The 24,637-nt window shown below is 39.5% G+C and overlaps 1 protein-coding gene across 1 annotated transcript in view; it reads right to left on the bottom strand.

Annotated features, from left to right (window-relative positions):
- Positions 1–22,367, bottom strand: part of LOC111862320 (titin) — a 584,441-nt gene extending 562,074 nt beyond the window's left edge. The window contains exons 1-2 of the mRNA XM_023847603.2: positions 22,292–22,367; positions 21,377–21,554 (exon numbers count right to left, since the gene is read on the bottom strand). Coding sequence (XP_023703371.1) covers positions 21,377–21,554; positions 22,292–22,367 — 254 coding nt within the window. The remainder of the gene's footprint in view (positions 1–21,376; positions 21,555–22,291) is intronic.
- Between the last annotated feature and the right edge of the window lie 2,270 nt (positions 22,368–24,637).

Raw genomic sequence — 24,637 nt, 5'->3', positions numbered from 1 at the left:
ACAGCATGTGACTTTAACACAGACTAATATACNTTTTATCTGGTTTTACCTTGAAAAGAGGACTACAGCATGTGACTTTCCCACAGACTAATACAGTGTAGCAGTTTTAACATGTNACCGTTCTCACGGTCTTGTCGCTTGCAGATTTCTTATACTTTTTCTTCTACCCTGAAGATGGAGGCGATACGTTCCTCCGAAACGTCGGTTAACACCACATATACACGGTGCCAAATCCCAGAAGACTGCTTTCTTCAGTTTTAACATGATTTAATAAAATATTTGTAACATATCAAGCAACCTGAAGATGGCCGTTTGGAGCCGAAATATGTAGTGTCAAAGTGTATAATGTTAAAATTAAATTAAAATTAAGTAGTGAATAAACAAATGTTTAGTTAAAATATTTCTCTTGTGCTACAAGGACCCGCATATCAGTTTGACTAAAGGATAACAACATGCATGTGCGAGTTTTCGTTTTACCTGTCAAACACAACAAAAACAAATATCAAACAACTGAATCACATTCCGCTCATCATAATCTGAGTTTATTTGGTTGTATTATGGCTTTACAGCACTCCTGCAAAAAGCAGCATGGAAAGCAACACCCCCATATTACCACAAAGCAACAGACAATAACTTGCCTCTTCGTATCAAAGAATTCATCCAGGAAAAAAGGAGACTACGTAGAGTCTGGTAACGCACAAGAGAGATCCTTACGACAAAAGACATCTCAACAGACTTACTCATAGACTCCACGCTACCAGCCAGGACTTCAAAAATGCGACCTTTGATTATTACATCAAAAATTTGGAACCCAATGACCATTCACTATGGAGAGCTACCAAGAAATTCAAAAGACCAACGCCCACAATATCTCCACTCAGGCAAGAAGATGGCAACTGGGCTAGATCCAACTCGGAAAAAGCACAAGTCTTCGCTGAACATCTTGGTAGAACTTTCGCTCCACTAAATAACCAGGAGAATGAAGAAATAAGTAGCTATCTGGACTCTCCTTGTCAACTGTCACCTCCAGTCCGATCTGTCATACCAGCTGCAGTCACTGAGCAGAGAAAACTGACGAACTCACACAAGGCCCCTGGATATGGTCTAATTGTAGGGGAAATCCTTAAGTATCTACCCAGGAAAGCAATAGTTCTCCTAACTACCCTTTACAATAGAATGCTTCATCTCTCTTATTTCCCAACACAGTGGAAATTTGCTCAAATTATTATGATCGCAAAACCTGGTAAACCCCCTACTTAAGCTGCCTCCTACAGACCCATAAGCCTGCTACCAATACTATCCAAGATATTTGAACGATTGTTAAGAAAAAGAATAAAAGAAATAATCAGTCCTGATAACCTGATACCAATGCATCAATTCGGATTCAGGCAGAGCCATTCAACCATACAACAATGCCATAGAACAGTCAACATAATCATGGACGGATTATAAAACAAGAAAACATGTGCCGTGGTATTCTTAGACATACAGCAGGCATTTGACAAAGTGTGGCATCAAGGACTCCTATACAAACTAAAAAGGGTCATGCCTAGTCAACATACTAAAGTCCTGTCTATCGAACAGATACTTCGATATTAAGATAGACGAAGACGAAACAAACTACCATCCCATAGAAGCAGGAATACCCCAAGGTAGCGTCTTGGGCCCGTTTTTGTATCTTATCTACACTGCCGACATTCCAACAACAAACGAGACCAATAGCCAGATTTGCCGATGACACTGCGATTCTAGCAATGGACCCAAATCCCATTGTAGCCTCTGAAAAACTCCAAAAACATCTCAACGTCCTTCAACAATGGCTTTACAAGTGGAAAATCAAAGTGAATAACAATAAATCTGCTCAGATCACGTTCACAACTAGATACACTGAATGTCCACCAGTCATACTAAATAATGAATCCATCCTAATGAAGAATGAAGTCAAGTGCTTGGGTCTTCACCTTGATCGGAGGCTACCTTGGAAAGATCATATTAAGGCAAGGATAAAACTAAGCTAATGAATTGGCTTATTGGCAGAAAATCTCAATTGTCTCTTGAAAACAAACCAATAATCTATAAAGTCATACTAAACCCATATGGACGTATGGGATCGAATTGTGGGGATGTGCTAAACCATCTAACACTAAAATACTACAGACATACCAATCAAAAACTTTAAGAATGATGACAGATGCTCCATGGTATGTTTCTAACCAAACCTTACATGACGACCTAAAAATACCATTTATCAGGGGTGTAATAAATTCCCAGGCCAACATGTACAGAAACAGGGATATGAATCATAGAAATGAACTGATTGCTGCTCTCACCAGTAAACCAACCATTGCAAGAAGGCTCAAAAGACAGTGGCCCGAAAACTTACGTATGTAACCTAAGGTGAACCGGCATTGGCCGGCAGCACCTACATTGACTGTATCGACTACTAAATTTACTTAATACTCGTATTTTATAGAGTAGATTGTAAATAAACAGGCAATAAAAAAATTTGGTTGTACAGAGTCGCTACATGGTTAGGGCTCACCGAGCCGAAAACAGACGCACGCACGCGCACCCAAACACACACACACACACACATAGCTCAACACACAACAGGAAGCATTCCTTAAAACTGTATAGGTATTTCACGAATCCTGTCTGACTGAAAATATTAGGAACATCCTGAATTCTGCTCAAATTTAATATACAAGGAATAGAACAACTGTCAAAATAGCCAGACTTGGTCTGCTGAAGGGCTGCTTGGACTCCACCGTCATAAACCTATCCTACATTCTGGGTTTATTACTTCACTTGAGGTGAGGTATGGTGTGGGATCAAGTCCACTTGGTATAGCAGCCTCTAGTTGGCCTATTGTACCAGCCTGGATAATGATGGTTAGATCACTATGACGCAGTTAGTGGAATGAGACTTGGCAGAGGAAATAGAAGTACTGGGATAGAATCTGCTGCAGCGTTCCTTTGTCCGCCATAAATCTCACATGATCTGCCCTGGGATCGAAGCCCGGCGGCAGCAGAGCGTGGCCGGCGACTAACCGCATGAGGCATGGAAGACGACGTGCAAGAGTTACTTGTGTTGATCTAACACAAACCCGCTTCCAACTTCTAGGACCTAAGGAACAAGACGCAACAGGACGCTGAGAAGAATTATATTCATAAATATTATTAGGCTAATTAAATGAAGGAGAATGAGATGGACGAGACATGTAGCACATATGTGGAGATGGAAACTTGATGTAAGTTCTTAGCTGACGATAGACATGAAAGGACAATATCACACACTGAATGTGATTTCGATAGTACAATAACAAAATGAATCTTCGAGAAATAAGTTGCTGAAATGTGGACTGGATTTATCTGGTTCAGGTTAAGGTGGGGGCTGGTTATTTTTGATATAGTGATACATTTTTGGTTCTGTAAAATGGAAAGAACTTTCTGACTACTTGAGAGACAAATACATGTACCTTCTCAAGGAGTACTTTGCTCCGTGGAGTTACATTTGGAGTAGATTTGTTACTGTCCGTTGCTACGTGAATCCATTTCACACTCGCTTAATGAGGAAGGGCAAACAGAAAGAGATCAGTTTCGCCGTGTCTCGTCTTATAAGTTCGTTTCCGTAAGCAGCCCTCAGACCCGATTTCTCGGAAGTAACTTGAACTTTTGTACTCGAATGTCCTAAATAAATTCGAGACGAAAGTAACTGCAGAGATGTTTCCTGACGAATGGACTGGATGGTGACACACCATTAAACCCTACGTCTAGCGCGTCTAGCGAGATGTCATTAAGATTTACTGAGACTGTTTCTTAGGCGAAAGGAACAAATCGAGGAAGATTATAAATGCGGAAATAACGAATCGATTGTGTTTCACGCTTGATTAAAGGGAAAATCCGAGTGGCGGTAACCCACACTTTACTCATTTTATCGGTGTAAAAAATAAAAAATTTGAAGAAAGCAGTCTTCTGGGATGTGCGCTGTGTAGATATTGTGTTAACCGACGTTTCGGAGTAACATATCACCTACATCTTCAGGGTAGAAGAAAAAGAAGAAATCCGTGAGCAAACAGCTGTTAGCACCTGCTCACGCTAGTTCGCTGGCGGATTTCTTATTTTTCTTATACTCTGAAGATGGAGGCGATATGTTCCACCGAAACATCGGTTAACACAATATCTACACAGCGCCACATTCCAGAAGACTGCTTTCTTCATAGTCACAGCCGTGAAAACCTCAAAACTTACAAATTAAGAATTTGTTCCGTCAGCTCAAAGGGGTATCTAAAAATGTATTGAGAAAAGAATGAATGATTGAGATGAATTAGTGGCTGATAAGGAGTCTCGGTTGACAGTTTCTTCAAACATTTCGTGTAATCTTCGAATTATCTGATACAAATTAAAGAAGCTTGAGAGCTTTAAGTAAGTTTTTTGGAAGATTTACGTTTTATGCGTGACCTACTGCATACGATCATGTCAGAAATTTCCGTGTGCTGCATGTTACACAGATTTTCCCGTAGAACATGTGCAAAGCTTCACTTAGAACCAACTCTTCATTTATGAGAATATAGTACTTTAACGTTGATCATACTGGAAACTATCGACCATGCAGTGAATAAGGTATAGCATATATAGCAATAGTTTTTTACGTTATCAGATATTACTGCCAAAATATTATCTTACTTTGTATATTTATTTGGGACTTTGATAATTATGTGAGAGATATTTCTAAGTGTCTGTTAATTTAATTGTGAAATGTGTGAACCACAGGGAAGACCAAGGCGTAGGTGGGTGGACAATATTAGAATGGATCTTAGAGAGATAGGATGTGATGGTATGGATTGGATAGATCTGGCTCAGGATAGCGACCAGTGGAGGGCTCTTGTGAACACGGTTATGAACCTTCGGGTTCCATAAAATGCTGGGAAATTCTTGAGTAGCTGCAGAATTGGCGGCTCCTCCAGAAGGGCTCAGCTCCATAAGTAAGTAAGTAAGTAATGTGTGAACCATTTTTACCTAGAAAATAAGGACAGATTTTGCGATTGTTAGTTGTTATTCAAAACACTTCACGAACCTTCCTACAATGAAAGTTCCGTCTTTTTTTTTTTTGTTGCAGAAGCTGAGAGAGAGATTCAGAGATGCCAGTAATGCCCATATAAAGAGCAAGATTTGTGCTTGTATGTACATACTACACATAAACACATTTTTTGTTACTTTAAACCTCATAGAATTTGGACAAAAATTTACACAGTTAAAAGCAATAAAAAACTGCTATAATTTTATGATACGCCAAGAAAGTTGCGAAGAAAATGATACTTTGTGACATTTGTACCGGTCTTCTTCATAATATACAAAAGAAGGACAATATATGTGAAAAATAATTTACAGCATTACTTTTTGACTGTCCATAAACTAACTGAAACTGCATTAATTTATTTCACTTAATTGAAAACTGGCATTTTGAAGGGGATCCTTACACTCTCCCAATGAACAACATACTCTATATTTACATGATAAATTCTACACATCAAAAAATACATACTTAATTCCAAGAACAAATATTTAAAATCAAGATTTCCAGAAGAAACTCATAAAGTCTTCTTCACGAATGCAGCCATCAAGCCCTACAAAATTGTTGTGTTACAATTATGTAATGCAAGATTATATTCCGGCAACAAAATGCCTTTTAGCTCATGCGTTGCCAAGCTGCTCTCGTGTGTAGATGGTCAGAGCAGCAGATCCCGGCCCAATTCCATGTCTTTACTGTTAGCGACTTACAAAATGTCACAAAATATTAAATATCTTCATTGTCACCATTCGCCTGTTATATATTATTGGTTATTTTTTATATTTTTGTGAGAAGAAGATTTATTTAAATATAGATTCTGTCCACGAAGAAGTTTTCTGAAATACCTTGAAGGTTCCACAACGTTGCCCCGTTTTTAACTCCTTATTTATAAGAAAATTACATGCATAATTGTTATGAAATTTATGAGAAAACACAGTGTCATACATTTAATTTTCAGTATTGCAGTTTAAACTGAGAGCTAGCGTAATATTTCTGGAAATTCCTCACATTCTACTATTGCATTCTACGAAAGAAGAATACAGAAACTTGTTTATGTAACACTGTATATTATGTCAGCTCCATGAATTAAGAGGTTTCAATGTCTTTCCCACAGCATGCGTCTTATTTCCTTACAGAAATGCACCAAAGAAAGACATGGTTTACAAATGACGTAAATTTTCTAGTAACTTCCATGAAAATTGGTCGATTCGTTGAGAATCACGCAGATAGCATTCAGATAACATAAGCCTCTTCTCCGTTTAATATGGAGAAGAAGTCTAAAACGGTTTGTCTTTCCGTGATTACACAACTAGCACGAAATGGTATTTTGAGATACAATGAAAACTCGGGGGTAAAAAGGAACGGAAACCCTCGTCAGCATGCTGTTAATTTCTATATTTTTTGTTGGTAATACAGAAAACCGTGTCGTTTTCGACATCTGCAATTAAGACGGTAGATAAGAGCTTTACATTACGGGAGACAGCACTGTTGACTCAGAATTAGTACAACAATGCTAATGTTTACTCTAGAGAATTACTGAAACAGAAGCGTGGGCAAAAATGTGCGTGCAAGAACAACCCTTGTTTACACATCGTCACAATTGAACAGAGCATGTCAGTTTTTGTAAACCTATATGTTTGTTTGCATACCGATTAGGATTACGGTATCATACGGAAGAAAACAAACAGTATATATATGTTCACTGTGGCAAAATACATGCAGGTTTTGTTACTTTTTTTTTTTTGTGCAAAGATTTCGTGACGGCCAACAAAAATATTCAAGATGAAATTAACATGGGCGAAGGAGCTTGCTGTGTCCGTTAAATTACTATTCTGTTCATTTAAACCTTCTCGGATGATCAGTAGCGCCAAAGTTGAGTTAAAAATGTTTCGGAGTCACATTGGAACTCCATCATCAGGACAAATGACGGTGAAAACGATTTCTAACTCACATTTGACGAGGCCGGCGGAACTAAAATATTTTAGTACATTTTAGTGCCGCTAAATTTCAAATCGTATTTAATATCTCGATTAATCAAACGCCTTCATATGTTTCCTAACTTTTTCTCTATTTGTAACTAAACTTAGCAGCTGCCGTGGTATTTATAATTTCGTATTAATCCCCATATTTTCTTTCAAATTCATGTCCCCTGCTACCGACTCTGACAGAATTATTAGTTACAAAGTAGTTTCCCAACTCGGGGCGTTGAGATTCGCGGATTTGCAGTGCGGTGCGGTGCGGTGTGGTGCGGTGTGAAAGTTGCTTTGCATCTGCAGTCTCCAGGTTAAGAGCAGACTAATGAGGATGGTTCACGAGTGTTCGAAAGCACCGAGTTTTTTTTATTAAAAAGTAGAAGTACTGTTCCAAAGTTTGTTCCTGAGGAAAGGGCAGAATGTCGCAGTTTTGGAGTTTAGATGTTCGGAGATTGATCATAAACTTAATTTTAATTTTCACCCCAACAAGATTTTTTTTCTCTCTTATATAAATCTCTACGTCATATTTTTTTTGGATTTCTGGTTGTGAGAAGGAAAATCTAGTTTATTTTTCACTACTTCGCTTCTTACGATGATATGAAATTTCGTGCTTTGCGATTTAGGCAGAAAGAAATTCCACACGATATAAAGTCGGGCCGCTAAATTATGAATGCAATATCTTAATCAGCAAATCATTAGGATGCGATGTTTTCACCTCGCCTGTCTTGTGTAAACGAAAAATATCGAGCATGAGGAAAGGAAAACATCTAAATTAGACTACGTCACCGAGATTAACGGCTGTGAGGATCCGTTGCGCTGACCACGTAACACCCTCTATCTGCAAAAGTTGGCACTAACTTCGCCGACAAAGGCGGTCATTCAGTCGGTATAGTTCGCTTGTGGACTAGAGGCCTCGCAGTTTGTTTTGTTTTGTTTTCGTGCGGTCTCCTTTCGCGAGCAATTCCGATCGAGTGATGAGCTCCATTTTTCGTATAAAATAATTTTAATTCAATAATGATATCGAAATAGCCACAGGATTTCTATAATTTTTACCGAAAGTCGTGGTGGAGTAGTTACGACTAGTGCATTATACTCAGGTGATTCCGGGCTCAAAACCATCCGGAGACAGAGGATTCCCCAAATTATCTGCGGTTTTCCTAAGTCTTCACCCGGAAAATTTCGGGACACTATCAGAAGTTACGTTAAGACGGATTTCTTCTACATCCTCTCCAATTCATTATTCATTAGTCATGTAACGATTTGACATTATGTACGATATGAGTCAGAGGAAACCAATAAAAATTAATGTTTCTTCTATCAGGCGCGTTCTTCAGAAGTATCACTATCGCTTTCATCTCCACAGTCCGTCATTCGGTGGTATCCCGCTGTTTAGATTATGACCTGAGTTATTACAGAGCCCAAGAGCGCATCGTGTGTACCCTTTCGATTGGTTTCAGAATCAGAGTTTCCAATTCTCTGTGATATTCCTAAGAACTTTCTTCGTCTCTGTAGGAGTGACAATATTGAAGCTCTGTTTTCCACTATGAGTTTAACGCAAGAGACCGTATCTGTGGTCTAGTGGTCAGAGATCACGGCTACAGATCAAGAGATCCCGGGTTCGATTCCCGAAGTAGTTGGTGTGGAACAGGGTTCACTCAGCCTCGTGAGGATAATTGAGGAGCTATTTCAAGGAAATAGCGTCTCCGGTCTAGAAAACCGAAATTAACGGCCATGGGGTTCCGTTGCGCTGACCACGCGACACGTTCTATCCGCTGAGGTTGACACTAACTTCGCCGTCAAGCGGCGGTAGCTCGGTCGGTATAGTTCGCTTGCGGACTACAGGCCACGGAGTTTGTTTTTGTTTGTTAAACGCCAGGAATGCGCATTCCATTCCTCTGCTGAGAAAGAAAGAACGCACGAAAGAAAAAAAATATAGAATTCATACCACGGGAAATTAGCGCCAATTTTTATAGAGTACGTAAAATTAAATCTGCTCAAAAAGGAACACAAAATTTGATGATCTTTTAGGTTTCAACATAATCCAAAAAAGTTCTAAATTAAGGGCAGGAAAGAGTCTTCAAATTAAACGGCTATAATCATGATTAAAGAGCGGTTGGTTCAAAATGTGGACTCCCACACGGCGTATCTGCAATAAGCAGAAACAGATGTTTTTAACTCCAAGAATAAAATTTCGGAACACAAACAATTATACAAATTTACGAAACACGATCAGCTTCTCAGTAAAGAGCGAAGAAAGTTATCTTTACGGCTGCACTTATGATCCGATTTCAGTCTCTTTTAACAGTTTATGTGCTACATTGAACTGAAATCATTACAACATTTACTCCAATTGCTTCATTTCGTCGACGTAATTACAATTATTGCCACCATGCGTGGGAACTGTGAAGCAAACCGAACAACACTTGACTGTAGGTCTGCAGGAACCCAATAACATGAAACTCATAGATATGCAAGAAAAGGGAATAGTAATTAATTGCAAATTCCAACGTCAAAATGGCGATACGATGCTGATCACTGATAAATAAGGCCACCATTCTCGGTGTAATATACCTTCTTCAGGGAATTTAGATTTACACTGGTAACACCGCTCTTTTCCAACCCGCCTTTGCTTGTATCGGCGCAGTCGGAATGGTGCTATCCCTGCTACACCTGTTTCTACCTTAGGACAGTGTATGACGGCCACTGCAAGTTGTTCTCACAGATCAAACTAAGGAAGATCGGTATAGGTACGGGAAACTAGCTGGGTCGGTTTGCATGAGTCTCAGGGTAGCGATGCCTAAGAAAGCGTTTTTCTGAGAGTTGAGCCAATTGACGTTTATTCACCTGCTAATTCACCACACTGTTAAATTAATGTATTCTTAGCTTTAAGTTACAGCGTTATACTATCGGCTAGCTATGTCCCGGAGCGTGCAAGGGTCACGTCCGTTCAGTTCGGAATATTGTGAAAGTCTCTCTTTTTTTGGAATGGCTTGCGCACCCCACTCCGANAGAATCTAGAAATTTTCAACGTAAACACCGTATTGCACGTCCCAGACGATGAAATACGATATTATAGATCACGATACATTTCCAGTAATATCGAAACATAAGACTTTTGAAATTTAAATTACCGAGAATTAATTAGAAATAAATTTCATGGTCATCTATAATCATCAAAATACATAAGGGCTCAGAATGATCAGCGTCACTGGTTTTAGATGTGGAAACAGCATAATTCTAATGAACTCAAGCCGTGTTACATTAGATCTCAGTTGAGTTCTGCTTCCACAGAGCGGGACTGCGAAGTATGCTTGGCATGCTTATGTTGGTTCGAATATCGACTGCCGCTGTCCTGCGGTTCCACCAATGCGATTAATTGAATCCGCACTTTCATACATTAATAATTGCTTCGCATAGACAGAGGCTTTATGAGCATATTCCTTTGATTGACATGTGATATTACAACCGTCCAAAACGTTTCATTAATTGGATATAAGAGTTCATATGTGGCCTGTTCAAAAAGTTTAGGAACTTTTTACATAACTCAACAATTAGAAGGGTTAACAATGTCGGGTAAGTTGTGCTGCCTAGTGGGGTTCTTCCTAATTAACGTCCTTCTGTCGCATCATTCTGCTGTGATTCCTTAACCCCATAGAGCTACTTTTTCACGTGCGTGTAGATCGTGTCCTGCGATATTCGAGTTGGCTAATATTCATGAGCAACGAATTAACATTAAATTTTGGTATTTCTTTTTCATTCATTCATCAATAGCTCTACAGCCCTTTGTTGGCCCCTGGCCTCTTCTTCAGTTTCGTAATCTTTTTCCAGTGCTTGCCTGTAATCTGTCTTTGATTTTATGTTGTGTTTGTCCGTAATGTAAGTACTTTTATCTACACTATGATGTGTCTGTAATTGGCCTTGTAACTGATGACTTTGTACATAAATAATAAGGAATTAAATTAACTCTGAACGTACGTAGAATAATAGAGCTGAGTCATAATTTTTTCTGTATTTCCATTGTTTAAATACATTTAGGGCTCTGCTGCAGGTTGCGAAGTGAATAAATAACTCGACACGACCTTGAGCGTGCATCCACTGTTCACGCGTATCTGGTAAGTTTGAAGATTCATGATGATTCACGAAACTGCCCTGCAACCCACTGCTGTCACTGATGCAGACATCTGCCTTGTTGAGGAGCGCATCCTAGCTGACACGTGAGACCTGACTGGGATATTAACCGGTGTGTGGAAACAGTTATTCATGAGTAACTTGGGGTCATAAAGGGACGTTAAAGCAACTAGATGCAGAAGAAATGAACTGCCAAGAGTCGTGTTTGAACCAAATCATCAGCATTACTGATAAAATAACAGTTGCTGTACTGAAGGGGTACAATTTTGAGTAGATGTATACTCAAGGAATCAAGACGGCGTCACAGCATTTCAATCCATGTTGATTCGATTCTAACAGAACTTTTAAAATTCATCTTTCTGCGGGGAGAGTAATGAAGATTCCCCTCTGGGAATCATGGGGCTCATCAATGTACATCCCCCATGACGTGATAAAAACAACCCTCTGTTAATGAACCATGTGCAAGAAAGAATAGTAGGAAAAGTTTTACTGGGTCAGCGTTTTTCAATGCCAAAAACACAGGGCCCTAAAAATTAAGAACTCTGTTTGCGGAAGTTGACTGGGCGGCACTTCATAAGCTCAATATACACCACACTAAACTTCCGGAGAACTGCATCCCTTTGGGTTACTGCAGACGTCAATGGTGCGCCAAAAATTTGAACAAGATACGCAGTCTTAACTTTCTGCAAAGGTTGTGACAAATATTCATGCACTGGAATCACACAATTCATACAGCAATAGAAAAGGCTGGAATATTTTGACAGTGACTGTGAACAGAACAGAGGTCTTTATTGCTGTAACACCTGTACATGGCACACAGTAAAATACTGAAACTTATTAAGGATACGCACCAAGAAACACGGCATAACATTCTGAGTATGCCTATACTTGCTTGATTTAGTGGCTATAATATACAAACAGTTTCGACGGTATTAAATCAGGCCTACTCGTCAAGGGCGGGATTATCCGTTCTGGGCGCCTTCCAAAGGATAGCTGTAAGTGGAATTATCTCCCTGTGTATTTCAACAAGAGATATTTTCGATACGTACGACCTTTTTAGATGTCATTAGCGTGTAGATTAGTAGAAATTCACAAAAGTTGATTATTATTATTCTTAGTTACTTGGAGTCGGGCCGCACCATAGTTTAAGCGGTTAGTCGCTGGCTTCCCACCACGGCGTCCCTGGTTCGATCCCGGGTCTGGTCAAGTGGGATTTGTGGTGGACAAAGTGGAGCTGGGACAGGTTTTCTCCTAGTACTTCGGTTTCCCCTGCCAATCTTCATTCCACCAATTGCTCCACAGTCACCCTCACCTATCATCTGGGGCTGGTGCAATAGGCCAGAAGTGACCGCAGTACAAGGGACTTAGTCCCACCCACTAGCAATACAAATATAAATAAAAAGTACGAAGCATGAACGCCACATTCCACTCAGCCTTCCTTCCTCGTGAAGCCAATTTATACCCAGTATCTGTAATGACTCGGAGAAGTTCATGGAGGTAGGCCTAGGCCCACTGGGGCTGTAGTGCCAAGGAAAAAAAAATCTGTAATGACTACTGAGGCTACTGACTATGACGCAACTCACAGGAAGCCGAAGCAGATTTCTCAATGAATGTGAGAGTACACACACAGGGCGCTCAAAGAGGTGATAACGCAAGATATCATTTATTTTAAAACTAAGAACACTTCTCACATCTATCGAGTGTTATACACCACTCTAGATATCTGTATGTTAATACTCGTATTTGGCCTATAGACCTGATGCTGAGAGGTGACTATGTAAATATCAGCCGTTGCTAGGTGACGCCAGCATGCAACAATCAAGGTGCACTGCACTGCACTGTGTCACAACCCCCAAAAAACCATAATCTGAAGAGTTAATTCAGTTATTAATATTGTGTAATGAAACAAGAATAAAACACACAATTTGCAGAATACGTATTTCCTATATACGTGTTTTGTTGCTTGCATATCTCCTTGGCTTTGAACTTTATTTATTGTACTAGATAAAACTCTATTTCCACAAAGCTAAAGGCTATATAAAACGCACTGCATAGGCTTGTAACTCTGTTGACAAAGCTTACAAGAACAAATCCCCTACAATAACATAGTTTAACATAATATTGTTATAATGAATTAACCATTGTCACAGACCTTTCCAAAACCATCGTGCTTATGCATTGAAAAAATTTAAAATTTATCTCTCATGTTGCTTTAAATTTTCATCGTCCGTTAATCGGTCATAATTATTACATCCTCCTTTTCACAGGAAAAAAAAAAGAACAAAAAATTATGTGCCAGTAAGTATATTATTTTACGGAATGTACAAAAACTGTCAATTTGCCATTTCAATATTTACTGTGCCAATTATTATAAAGAGACATTATCCGTCCATTGAACTGGCAATGGAAAACATGAAAGCCGGACAGATCATATGTCCATTCCAACAAAGCGGGGATATGTGATGCATTCCTCCGAGCCGTGAAATCCGTTGGATTTTGTCCTGTGTCGCAGACAGCTTAGTGTTTAGTGGAGATTCCAACTGTTGATTGAGAGTGGCAAGTGATCTGTGGGGTAACAGTGGGATTTTTGTCGCGTTGTTGTGCAGAGATTAGCTTCATCATATTGGAGAGCTCTCACCGAGTGTGCGTTTGCTGTGCACCCAGTCCCATCCAGTCTGCTGAACTGCATTAATGAAATCTGTAGCAGTCGCTTAGTGTTCTATAGTGTATTATGTCATAATTCTAGTTTAACAATTCCACTGAATGCATACCTTCTTAACGAGCTAGTACTTGCTCAGATTGAAGCATTTTATGAAACCCGTAGGTTCATTGCAGTGCTTACAACAGCGGGTTACTAGTCCCTATCCTAAGCCAAGTGAATTCAGTCCACACCCATACATTCTAGTTCCTGTAAGATCAGTTTTGGTTTTGTCTTCCCATCTCCATCGAGTTCCATTTCCCCCCTTCGTCGCACCCTGTGTGATTTGGAGAGTCAACTCCCTCTTACTTCCTCTGTCACAGGTTCAAATTTGCAACTCACACTCAGTTCCCAATTATTTTCACTCAGTAGTCTTCCCGCAGCCGGCCACGGTAGCCGAGTGGTCTAAAGCATGTACTGTCTTCGCTCGCTTGGAAACCGGGATCGTGGGTTCGAATCCCATTCAGGGCATGGATGTTTAGTTTGTGTGTGTGCGTCTTTCTGTGTTTGTGTACAGATAGAGGCCTTGCGACGAGCTGATCACCCACCCAAGGAGTCCTACCGAATGTGTAAGATCTAGAAAAACCTAAGTGAATGGAAAAGTTCACGGAGGAAGACCTAGGCCCACTGGGGCTATAGTGCCAAGGGAAAAAAAAATCTTCCCGCAGGATGACAGACTACTCTTCACGCCCATGAAGGTAAGGTAAAATCGTCGCTGTGTTCAACTAATTAGACATTACGCCATGAAAGCTTATGGGGGAGTGGATGTATAAAACAAGCTCAGTGGCTTTAGTCCGCAAGAGAACTATACCAACCGAACGACCGCCGCTTCTCGGCGAAGTTAGTGCCAACTTTAGCGGATAGAGAGTGTCGCGTGGTCAGCGCAACGAATACCCAAGGCCGTTAATTTCGGTTTTCTACACCGGAGCCGCTACGTTCTCATTCAAGTAGCTCCTTAAAACCTCACGAGGCTGAGTGGACCCCGTTCCAGACCCACTACTTCTCAGAAAATCTGGTAGAGTCGGGAGTCGAACCCGGTACCTCTGGATCTGTAGCCAGAAACTGTGAACACTAGACCACACAGGCGGTCGCAGTGGATGCATAGATCCACATTTTCTTGACCCCGGCACTAGTTGGAGGAGTGTGGTCAGCTCAACGCCCCCGGCCGCTTTACTCCCGGTAAACATTGGATAGGAGACTGGGTGAACCCCAGAGCCGGTCTGTACGACGTGGAGAAGAGAAAACTCTTGGTCTTACCGGGACTCGAACTCCGACACCTAAGTCGTCTAGCTCGTAGCCAGTCACTATACTGACTGCGCTATGAGTGGACCCCTTTTCACACACATACACACACATACACACACAAATACATTTTTACTTTTCATATCACTTTAATTTCAAAATGCAATCTTGAATCCTAACTTGAAGAGTCACGACATGCGTCATGAAGTCTGTCATTCAGCCGTCTGCAGTTTCTTTAGACTTGACACCCAATTTCGAATTTATATCTTTAAAAGCTTTCCCGTATAAATCTGTATGACTGGTATCGAGTTCAGAATACAGATATCAGGAATAGATTCTCTTCTTTAAAAAATTTAATATTTCCCCAAATATAACGCGACTTTCCTTCTTCCAACACAGATACAGTGTACTGACAGACATAGGCTACCTGCGTCGCACACAAGACCATGAACATTTCAAATGAAGCAGGATCGGCATTAACTACTATCCAATATTAGCTAACAGTCATGGGGCGAAAAACGGTGACTCGTTTTTCATTCTGTATAAACGGAAAGTCATCAAAGGATTACTTTCTGGGTAATCCTTGTGGAAATTTACGTGAAAGCATGAGCTGTTACTATTCCTTACACTTGTAATGTGTCACCCTTCCCCACCGTAAATGGGGCACGCGGTAGCGTAGTTGGTTGTGCCATTATGTTACAAGCCGGAAGGTCATGGTTTCGATTTCCGATGGTCACTGGATTTATAAATTGAGCTAATTCTTCCAATCGCACTATGGTCCTGGGTTCTACTTAGCCTCTAACAGAAGGGAGTACCTGGAATCTTCCTGGGAGTAAAGGATGGTCGGAGCGTAAGGCTGACAATCCTACCGTCATCTGTGAGCCGACTGTCTAGAAAATGTGGGAACCTCGACCACTCACAGCCCAATGGGCTTCCACGGCCTGTTATAGGGATAGTTTTATCTTTAACTTTATCATAATAAATAATAACTTATCGGCAGTTTTCTTGGCCGAAAAGGAGAATTTTTAAGAACATGATACGTGTAGTTGCAAAGCAGGTCAACATTACTGCATTCACAAGAGCGAATTCAATCTATTTCATAATCTCACACTTCATCCATTTAAGGTAATTCTAGTATTACACGCCCTAGAAATAAAATCTGAAAATTAAGAATCAGAGTTACAACTATATCTGTTGATATTTCGTGAATCAATGTCACGTGTAAGGGAGGATGCGTGACTTGGAGACAGATTTTGGATTGAATGACTGGATTTATTGACACCTTAGGCACTCAACTCGGAACTACAGTCAGTTACGCCTACAGCGCTATCGTTGATTTCCACGCTTTGCAATTCAGCTTTACACGCACAACCACACATACGCACACACAAACACACACAAACACTAGTGTCCTTAGGCTTCGCTATCTGTATCCTGACAACGGACTTTTAGCAGTCTTGTCACTGCAGCACACACATTTTCTTCTTTGCACAGCCGAATTCCTTGCTGTTTATTCTCAATAATTCTGCTAACTGCCAACTCCAGAGATTCTCTCTGTTCAATTCCTCTTCCCCCAAGCTCATATTCCGATAGGCTGGCGTCTTGAAACTCACCTAACTCTTCTCAACTGAAATTTTCTTTATAACACCTCGACACGGACCACGCAGAAAACACAGCCTGTCTATTGTTAAAAAGCGTGTTTACAGCGCCGTTACATAGCAATAGAAGTTATTCGATTGTTGGTTGCGTATTTGTTGCCGCGGGAATATGTTTACCGAGCAGTTGACTAGCAATGGACGTCTCCTCTGGCTTCACTATTCCGACTTTCGGGCGTCATGTCACAATATACGATAGTCTAAGGCTTATTCGGATGACATAATTCTAGCATCAATGTTATAGATGTCATTCTAGTTATTAGCAGTTAGGGAATGAATCCCGAAGCGGCAGTGAAAGAGATGTATATGATTCAATAGGAATCGATCTCTCGGTCCTAGGCGAGAAAATGTACATATTTAATAGCATAGCCATCTATAAGGATTGCTTATTTCAAAGCCTTGATTACGTTATTGGAAGATCAAGTTCAGTAGGCCCACATTGTATTAATAAATGAGCAGTGAACTTGCTGGAGCAGGTTCCACCCCCGTTTTATTTTGACGCCTTTTGGAATGATATGCGGCAGCACATTAACATAAGGATATGTAACAAAACATACACTGCAAAATGGTGAGTGGATGGCCGTAATTTGGAAATAATAACTACTAGTGAAATTTATAAGTTGTTTGCTAATAGTTATTTATTTCGTGTTTGAAAGCTAAGTCACTCAAACACCTACCGGTACTTGTGGTCACGTTTTGACTGAAATAAATGTCTATATTGTTTAGTTCTGCAGATATGACCACTGTGCTACTCTGATGTCAAATGGAGAAAGGAGTGTGGTAATTTTTTGATAAAAGTCAGTTAATAAATGCAACGTTTGTCTAATGGTCAGAGTTCCTGGCTATACATCGAGGTCCCGGATTCGAATCCCGGTGCTACCAGATTTTTTGAGAAGTGGTGGGTCTGGAACGGGGTCCACTCATCCTCGTGAGGATAATTGAGAAGCTATTTCAAGTAAATAGCGGCTTCGGTCTAGAAAATCGAGATTAAAGGCCGTGGGGATCCGTTGCACTGACCACGCGACACCATCTATATGCTAAAGTTGACACTAACTTCGCCGACAAGCGGCGGTCACTCGGTCAGTATAGTTCGCTTGCGGACTACAGGCCAAGGATCTTATTTGCACAAAAACATTTCCTTCACAAAGTAGCATCGCTTAGTGCGTACAGTTATTTTATTACATTTAATATGTTACTATAAATGTGCTCTCTTTCCAAAACTGTTCATGTTATTCAAGTGATGTATTTTTAATGAAAATTATTTTTAAAAACTTCCATTTAAAACTTCGAAGAACTGTAATATTAGTAGACCACATGTTCTGTTTCGCTTATAAGTCTATCACGTCAAGCAAGGGAGCTAATATTCATTACATTCAAGCCTTTCTAGTGGGCAGCGAGTGTCTGAAACAAAACGTGACATGAAATATATACACTTAAGCTGAAATTTTATCCTTCAGAGTCTACAATAGGGTTTATCTACTTTCTATACACTTCAACGAAACACGTCAGTCTCCATATCAAGAAGCGGTTAATATCCCCCATCCTCATTTCTATCAAAATAATAGTTGGGGGGGGGGAGCAAGGCTGGAAATGAGGGCTAATAAAGTCCATTCATCCGAAGCAGATGGGTGGGCTGCATACGTGCGTATCGACGGATGGTAAGGGCAGACAATGCGCATTGCTGCGACACGCACCTACAATCCAACCATTTTTTGTGTGTAACTCTCTTTTGGCTTTGCATATGTTACGCCCAGTTTTCACTGCGGGGGGAAAAACCAGGTCCGAAAAAATGTGCATTAAATGTAACCTTACAAAGACCGAGTGTGTAACGTAATTTACTTTTTCATTCCATTTTCTCTTATAGAACGGAATCAAGTCAGATAAGCATGAAGAGGAAATTACTTGGCAGAGGAAAATGTTCGCGACATTTATTTGTGCAGATATTCTCCGTTGTCTTAATCGTCGCAGTTTTATCAATCCAGCCATGGGAACTTGTTATATTACGGATTTATGTAAAGACATAATTCTGTAACAAGTATATTTGACTTTACACTGAAGGTGATATGCAATTTCAATACGATTAATGGACATACGAATTGCCGGTAGCACAATCCACAGTTTTTTTTAAATATTCCGTATTCTTTTAGTGAAATATTCTGGAGTATATTTTTACCTTATTTCCTGTTTATTACGCCTGGAAGAATATGGTAACTCATTATATCAGAGAAACAACATTTATAAAGACTTCATGATGATTTATAATATTAAATAAATTTCAAAGGCATTTCTAGCGATTGGTAAATCGTAAGAATTACTGTAAATAATAAACAGATTTTTGTTTTATTTTACATTTGTCCTTTTATTTTACTTTAAGAGAAGATAAATGCAAATAGACTGTACAAGTTTGTGACGATAGTATATTGGTACGGGTAAAGTGTTTCTGAACATTATCCATCGCCCTGTTTTTGCTTAAGTCATACAAAGTTTCGGAAACTGGATTCATACTCCATCATCAGGTGGAACCTATTTAGTTGGGCCCAACTGAGAGAGTATTTCCGGACCTAAATTTCTAAGCTTCGCTTATGTACCAGGTCCATTCTCATTAAGTAAATAATACCTAAAGGTTTGTGACGATGGTATATTAATACAATTATTGTGTTTCTGGACATTATCCATCGTCCTTATTTTTATTTAACACTAAAAACTTTTCGGCGACTAGATACCTCCTCCGTTTTCAGGTAGAACGTACTCAGTTGGGTGCAATCAATAGAGTTAGTCCGCTATCTCCGGACGAAGTTAGAGATACGCAAATCTAGCGTTCAATAAATATTCCTGATAACTTTCATCACGTAAATAAGGAAAGTAATACGCATGTTACACGATAATCTTAAACCATTAAAATAATTAAACAGCAAGAAGGCCTAAGAACAGCGTCGGAGGTGCAAATGAAGAGGAATGTTTGTGATTGCGCGTGTTTGTTGCTTTCCTAGTTATACGTAAACAATACACTGCATATCGATCAGACGGCTGATGGGTTATTGGATGACTGGAGGAGGGACAGCAATTCTGAGGCACCATGCATAATATTGCACTACTATTTCCTCGAAAAACCAGGTCGTATTTCAGTACAGTGCAAGATAAACCGTCAGAATAATTAGGTTTCTGAACTTTGTCCATCGTTCGGTATTCTAAAAAATTCCGGACGATGGACAAAGTCCAAAAACCCAATAATTCTGAGTGTTACGATCGTCAGAATCCTTTACAATCTTCGAGACAAACCCGTATATATTTATAAGTATTTATAACGTTCATTCAAAAAAATTTCTTGACCTGATAAGCCAAAAGTCACATTTAGGACCTTATGAAATGTTATCCTTAAAATAAATGAAAGTGAATTGAAGTAACTTAAGGTAATTTTCGTATATAAGAAACATTTTACTTCAAGGTTCATCAAAATTTATTAAAGTCTCAAATAACATATGGTAATATTTGATGGACCCATATATATAAGAAATGTGACGCTCAAAATAGGTCAAAATAAGTAAAATTAACGTTATGCGACGAAATGTGGTACAATTTTGTCATACCGAGTCAGTCGGTCAAGTAAATTGCTGTTGTTATTATCGGAGTGGTTTCCGAAACCTTTTCTTTCAAAGTACAATTAAGAATTCGATCCCCGTCTCCAATAAAACACTCACTTCTATTAATAATATTATTATGTCACTGATTAGGGCGAGAACAGCAAAAAGAGAACCATTAGTACTTGTACTCATTGAGAGTGAAACGAGTTGCCGAATAGCGAGTAACGTGGCCCATGTTGTGATCAATGTGTTTCACATAGTTTAGTAATACCTTATATTAACTAAATACTAAACTCCATTGTCTTAGTCCGCAAGCGAACTATACCGACCGAGCGACCGCCGCTTTTCAGCGAAGTTAGTGCCAACTTTTGCGGGTAAAGGGTGCCGAGTTGTCAGATCAACGGATCCCCACAGCCGTTAAACTCGAATTTCTAGACAAATAATATCTTATATATCAATATATTTTATTTACATACATTCAGCTTCATATGTAACATAATAATGCCCAGTTGGAGAATGATAATGCACAGATAAGGCAAACATAAAATAACATTAGAAAAAAGGAAAATTCTCAGTTTCTTTAAGACTGTTTCTTCGTAGGCGTGGACCGTAATTCCTTTCATTCGCAATTCTCACTTAGATCCCATAAAGCGAATATATGGAAGCTTCAAACTTGCATCCTTCAATCTGCACTGTTTCAGTTGGAGAGTCTGAATTTCTGACACAGGTGTTTCGCAACACTAAATTATGTTGCATCAGGGATTATTTCAGTTTTACCCGTAAGCGGAAACCACACGTAACCTTTCCCGCTGTTTGGAAATTTTGTATCATGTAGGACGGATAGAAAGATTCTTGGCTCCACTTGTAGAGAATGTACACCCCTGTGCTGTGCAACAGTATTGAGATCGATTGTACTTATTTTCGAAAACTGTACAAAACTTTGGCCACTACTGCATAATTTAAGATAAGATACAGATAGAACATACGACTGCGGACAAAGGTTCAGGGCATGTACACCCCTGTACTCACCTTTCCGTATAATCTCCCTCAGATCGAGCTATGCCGGCCATCTCGCTGAAGACAAAGATCCGAGAAGATCCACGATACCACTTGATGCTGTGTAGGTCTCCACACTTCTCTGTATCCACATCGCAAGGGAGAAAGATTGTCTCTCCCACAAGACCGGACAAATCACGCTGCGACAGACCTGAAAGATACAAGAGAACAGCCATTTTCACACGGTTCCTCCATCGTACTCGTATATCATGGTCGTATACGTCCATGTTCAGGAGCGCGGAAGTTGCAATAAAACTGTACTGCGGTAACTTAATGACTGTACAGTAAATTCATGACCTCACGTAAACAATATGAACGACAGCCTCCCTAATAAAAGTAGCTTTCATGTAACCAGTGAGAGATCATGGAGCACACACTGAAAGGATTTTATGAAACAGTGCAGTGAAGACCTAGCACATAGAAACATATTAATCATATTCGACAAGTCAATGTCGCAGGCCTAAAAGGCTTTTATGTTTACCTTGTAACATAAGTACAAAGTAAAACGAAAATAGTATGCCATGAAAAGTAGAAAATTACACCAAATAAAAAGAAGCCCTTATTATGGTTATTGTTCACACGAACAATATTGTGGCATATTGAACTCTTGCTAGGCAACGACAGCGAAGCAAACAAAAAGAGAATGGCCGTTGTTAGGCAGCGGCTCGCGCGCAACAATGGAAGTACTGGTGGAAGCATTGTTTTATATGTGGTCCGCTCCGACGCTATATGATTCGACCGACCGAGTTCAGTTCAGTTAACGCAGAGCAGTGCAATGAGTAAAGCTAGCTGATTGGTGAGTTAGAGCAGTGTTTCTCAACCGCAGAGCCGAGGCCCGGTATCGGGCTCTCGTCTTATTAAAAAAAAAATACCGGGCCGCGGTCTCACAGAGATTGAGAACCACTGAGTTAGTGGACTGCTGTGAGCTGTTGCTGTTAGGAGCTGGTAGCTGAGGCACGGGCATAGCTAGGGAACCAATAGTAAGAGGAACTCCTGCCGTTGGGTGCCGTTACCAGGCAACTGGTCAACACACAGCAGACTGAGAAGAATTAGTGCGTACTGTAGTAAGTTTGTAGAGAGAGTGACTTAGCAATAGCGCTATATTTACAATCTGTAAGTAGTAAATACAGCCAATTATCAATCCAAACCCCGTCTATAGTCACTCCAACATGTGACAATACTATATTTATATTACTGCTATATTTAACTTTGGTTATGGATGTTTCGACACCGATCAGCCATTATCAGGCCATTACAATAGGTGCAAGTGGGGGAAAAATTAATAATAAGCAAGATATTAAATTTGGAAAATATATTCAACTACATATTAAAACACATGACCTATTATAACCTCGGTAATTCGAACTCTCAGTAATATGAACTGACTTACAGTAAAAAAAAAAAACAACTGAAAAATGCACACTGAATATGATTATTTTATTTACTTGAAGTAAAAATTAATTTTTGTGAGGCATGATGTTATGACGTAATGTATTGGCTCTCTGGATGTTGAGAGATATAACCCAGTTACCACTTGCCCCGAACCAGGTTTGTAGTCGAACTTCCGCGGGTTCCGGTCGTTGTTGGTATATAAAATATACATTTTTTTTCGAATACACTTTACCAACAAATTTGAAATATTTATTTTAAATCCACTAATCCGAACGGTTCAGTACTCCGAAACGCAGTGCTTTAGTCAGTTCAGATTATAATTTTAAACTGTAGCTATATTAATAACTGAGTCCTACAAATTATAATAATAAAACATAATAAAAGACAAGTAACTGTTAGTGTGACGGACCAAAATGAAACAAATAAAACATAAATTCATATTTTTCACTTGAAAATACATATGCCTCATATTTGTTATATACAACATGTTTTATCTGTTTACTGCGCTTATATGAAATGACGTAAGGTTCTGCTGTGGTCTCGGATGACTTGTCTCCAGGAGTGTTGGATCCTGACAAGTGTAGCCACACTTCTATTGGTCGTCACCTGGCACCGCTCTCTGCGGTTTCTATGGTCTAGTATGACGTCAATATTGGACTGTAAACGTCACTACAGGTATCGTTTAAATGTGTGTTCTTTCTTGCATTTTCATAAATGTATCGTTGTAACATATATCCAAATTTACGTTTTTTATTATATAAGACTTTCATTATGTAGTTCACGAATTAGGGAGATAGGTTATTGGTGGGAAAGACAGAAGGAAAGAGACCACTAGGAAGGACAAGAAGTAAGTGGGTCGATAATATTAAAATGGATCTTAGAGAGAATGAGATGGTACGGACTGGATTCACCTGACTCAGGATAGGAACCAGTGGAGGACTCTCGTGAACATGATAATAAACATTTGCTGCACAAATGACAGCTTCTCATGAAGGGCTCAGCTCCATGTAGTTAGTTAGTTAGTTAGTTAGTTCATTATGTCATGGAGCTTAACACAGGAATGCCTAGTTCTTAATACTTGGTTTGTGTATTACAGATCAATTTTCTTTTCTTAATAGCACCTTATATGTTCTGTATACGTATTTACGAAGTTGCCTTCAGCTGGACGGTCATTCACTTCATTAAAATATAAATATTTCATTTTACATACATTACGTTTCTTCATTCTGTTTTCATTCATATTAATTATTATCGATTGCACATTTTCTCGAAAAGTTATCGGTACTTTTACGGTTGTATTCATGAATAATTCCATAATTTACCTGGTTGCTTGCCCCTTATTTGTAAAAATGGCTCAAATGTGTTCTGCCTCTGGGTTTATAAATTTCTTAGAGTACTAATAGTTTGTATTTACATTCCATTATCTATGTTGCTGTAATTTTGATAGCTCTAATTACAACACAACAGTACTTTGCAATTGAAATTAATGAAATGAAGCACTCCATGTTCGTCTCTTGAATACGATGAGGCGATATCGAGGTATTGCATACATTAGTCCTTCCTTCCTGCATATCAGGTAAGGTGTATGCGACAACGCATATGCTAACAGATCAAGGGAACAGCGGTAATGGTTGCAGTGCAAAGCCCATGTAGTGCACTGTCTCTCTGCTGAGGAAATTCTGTGGATGAGACAGACTGGATGATAATGATATGTATAGTATATGTTTCGTAGAAAATGTAATTAAACGAATTTGTTATTTTTACGTAAGTTTCAAGATGCAGCACCGATTCATTTTGTTACGTTGCACGATAATATGAATAAATAATACATTTGAGCCGAAC

Source organism: Cryptotermes secundus, unplaced genomic scaffold, assembly GCF_002891405.2.
Source record: "Cryptotermes secundus unplaced genomic scaffold, Csec_1.0 scaffold319, whole genome shotgun sequence".
Taxonomy (NCBI): domain Eukaryota; kingdom Metazoa; phylum Arthropoda; class Insecta; order Blattodea; family Kalotermitidae; genus Cryptotermes; species Cryptotermes secundus.
This window is presented reverse-complemented; position numbering and strand designations above follow the sequence as displayed.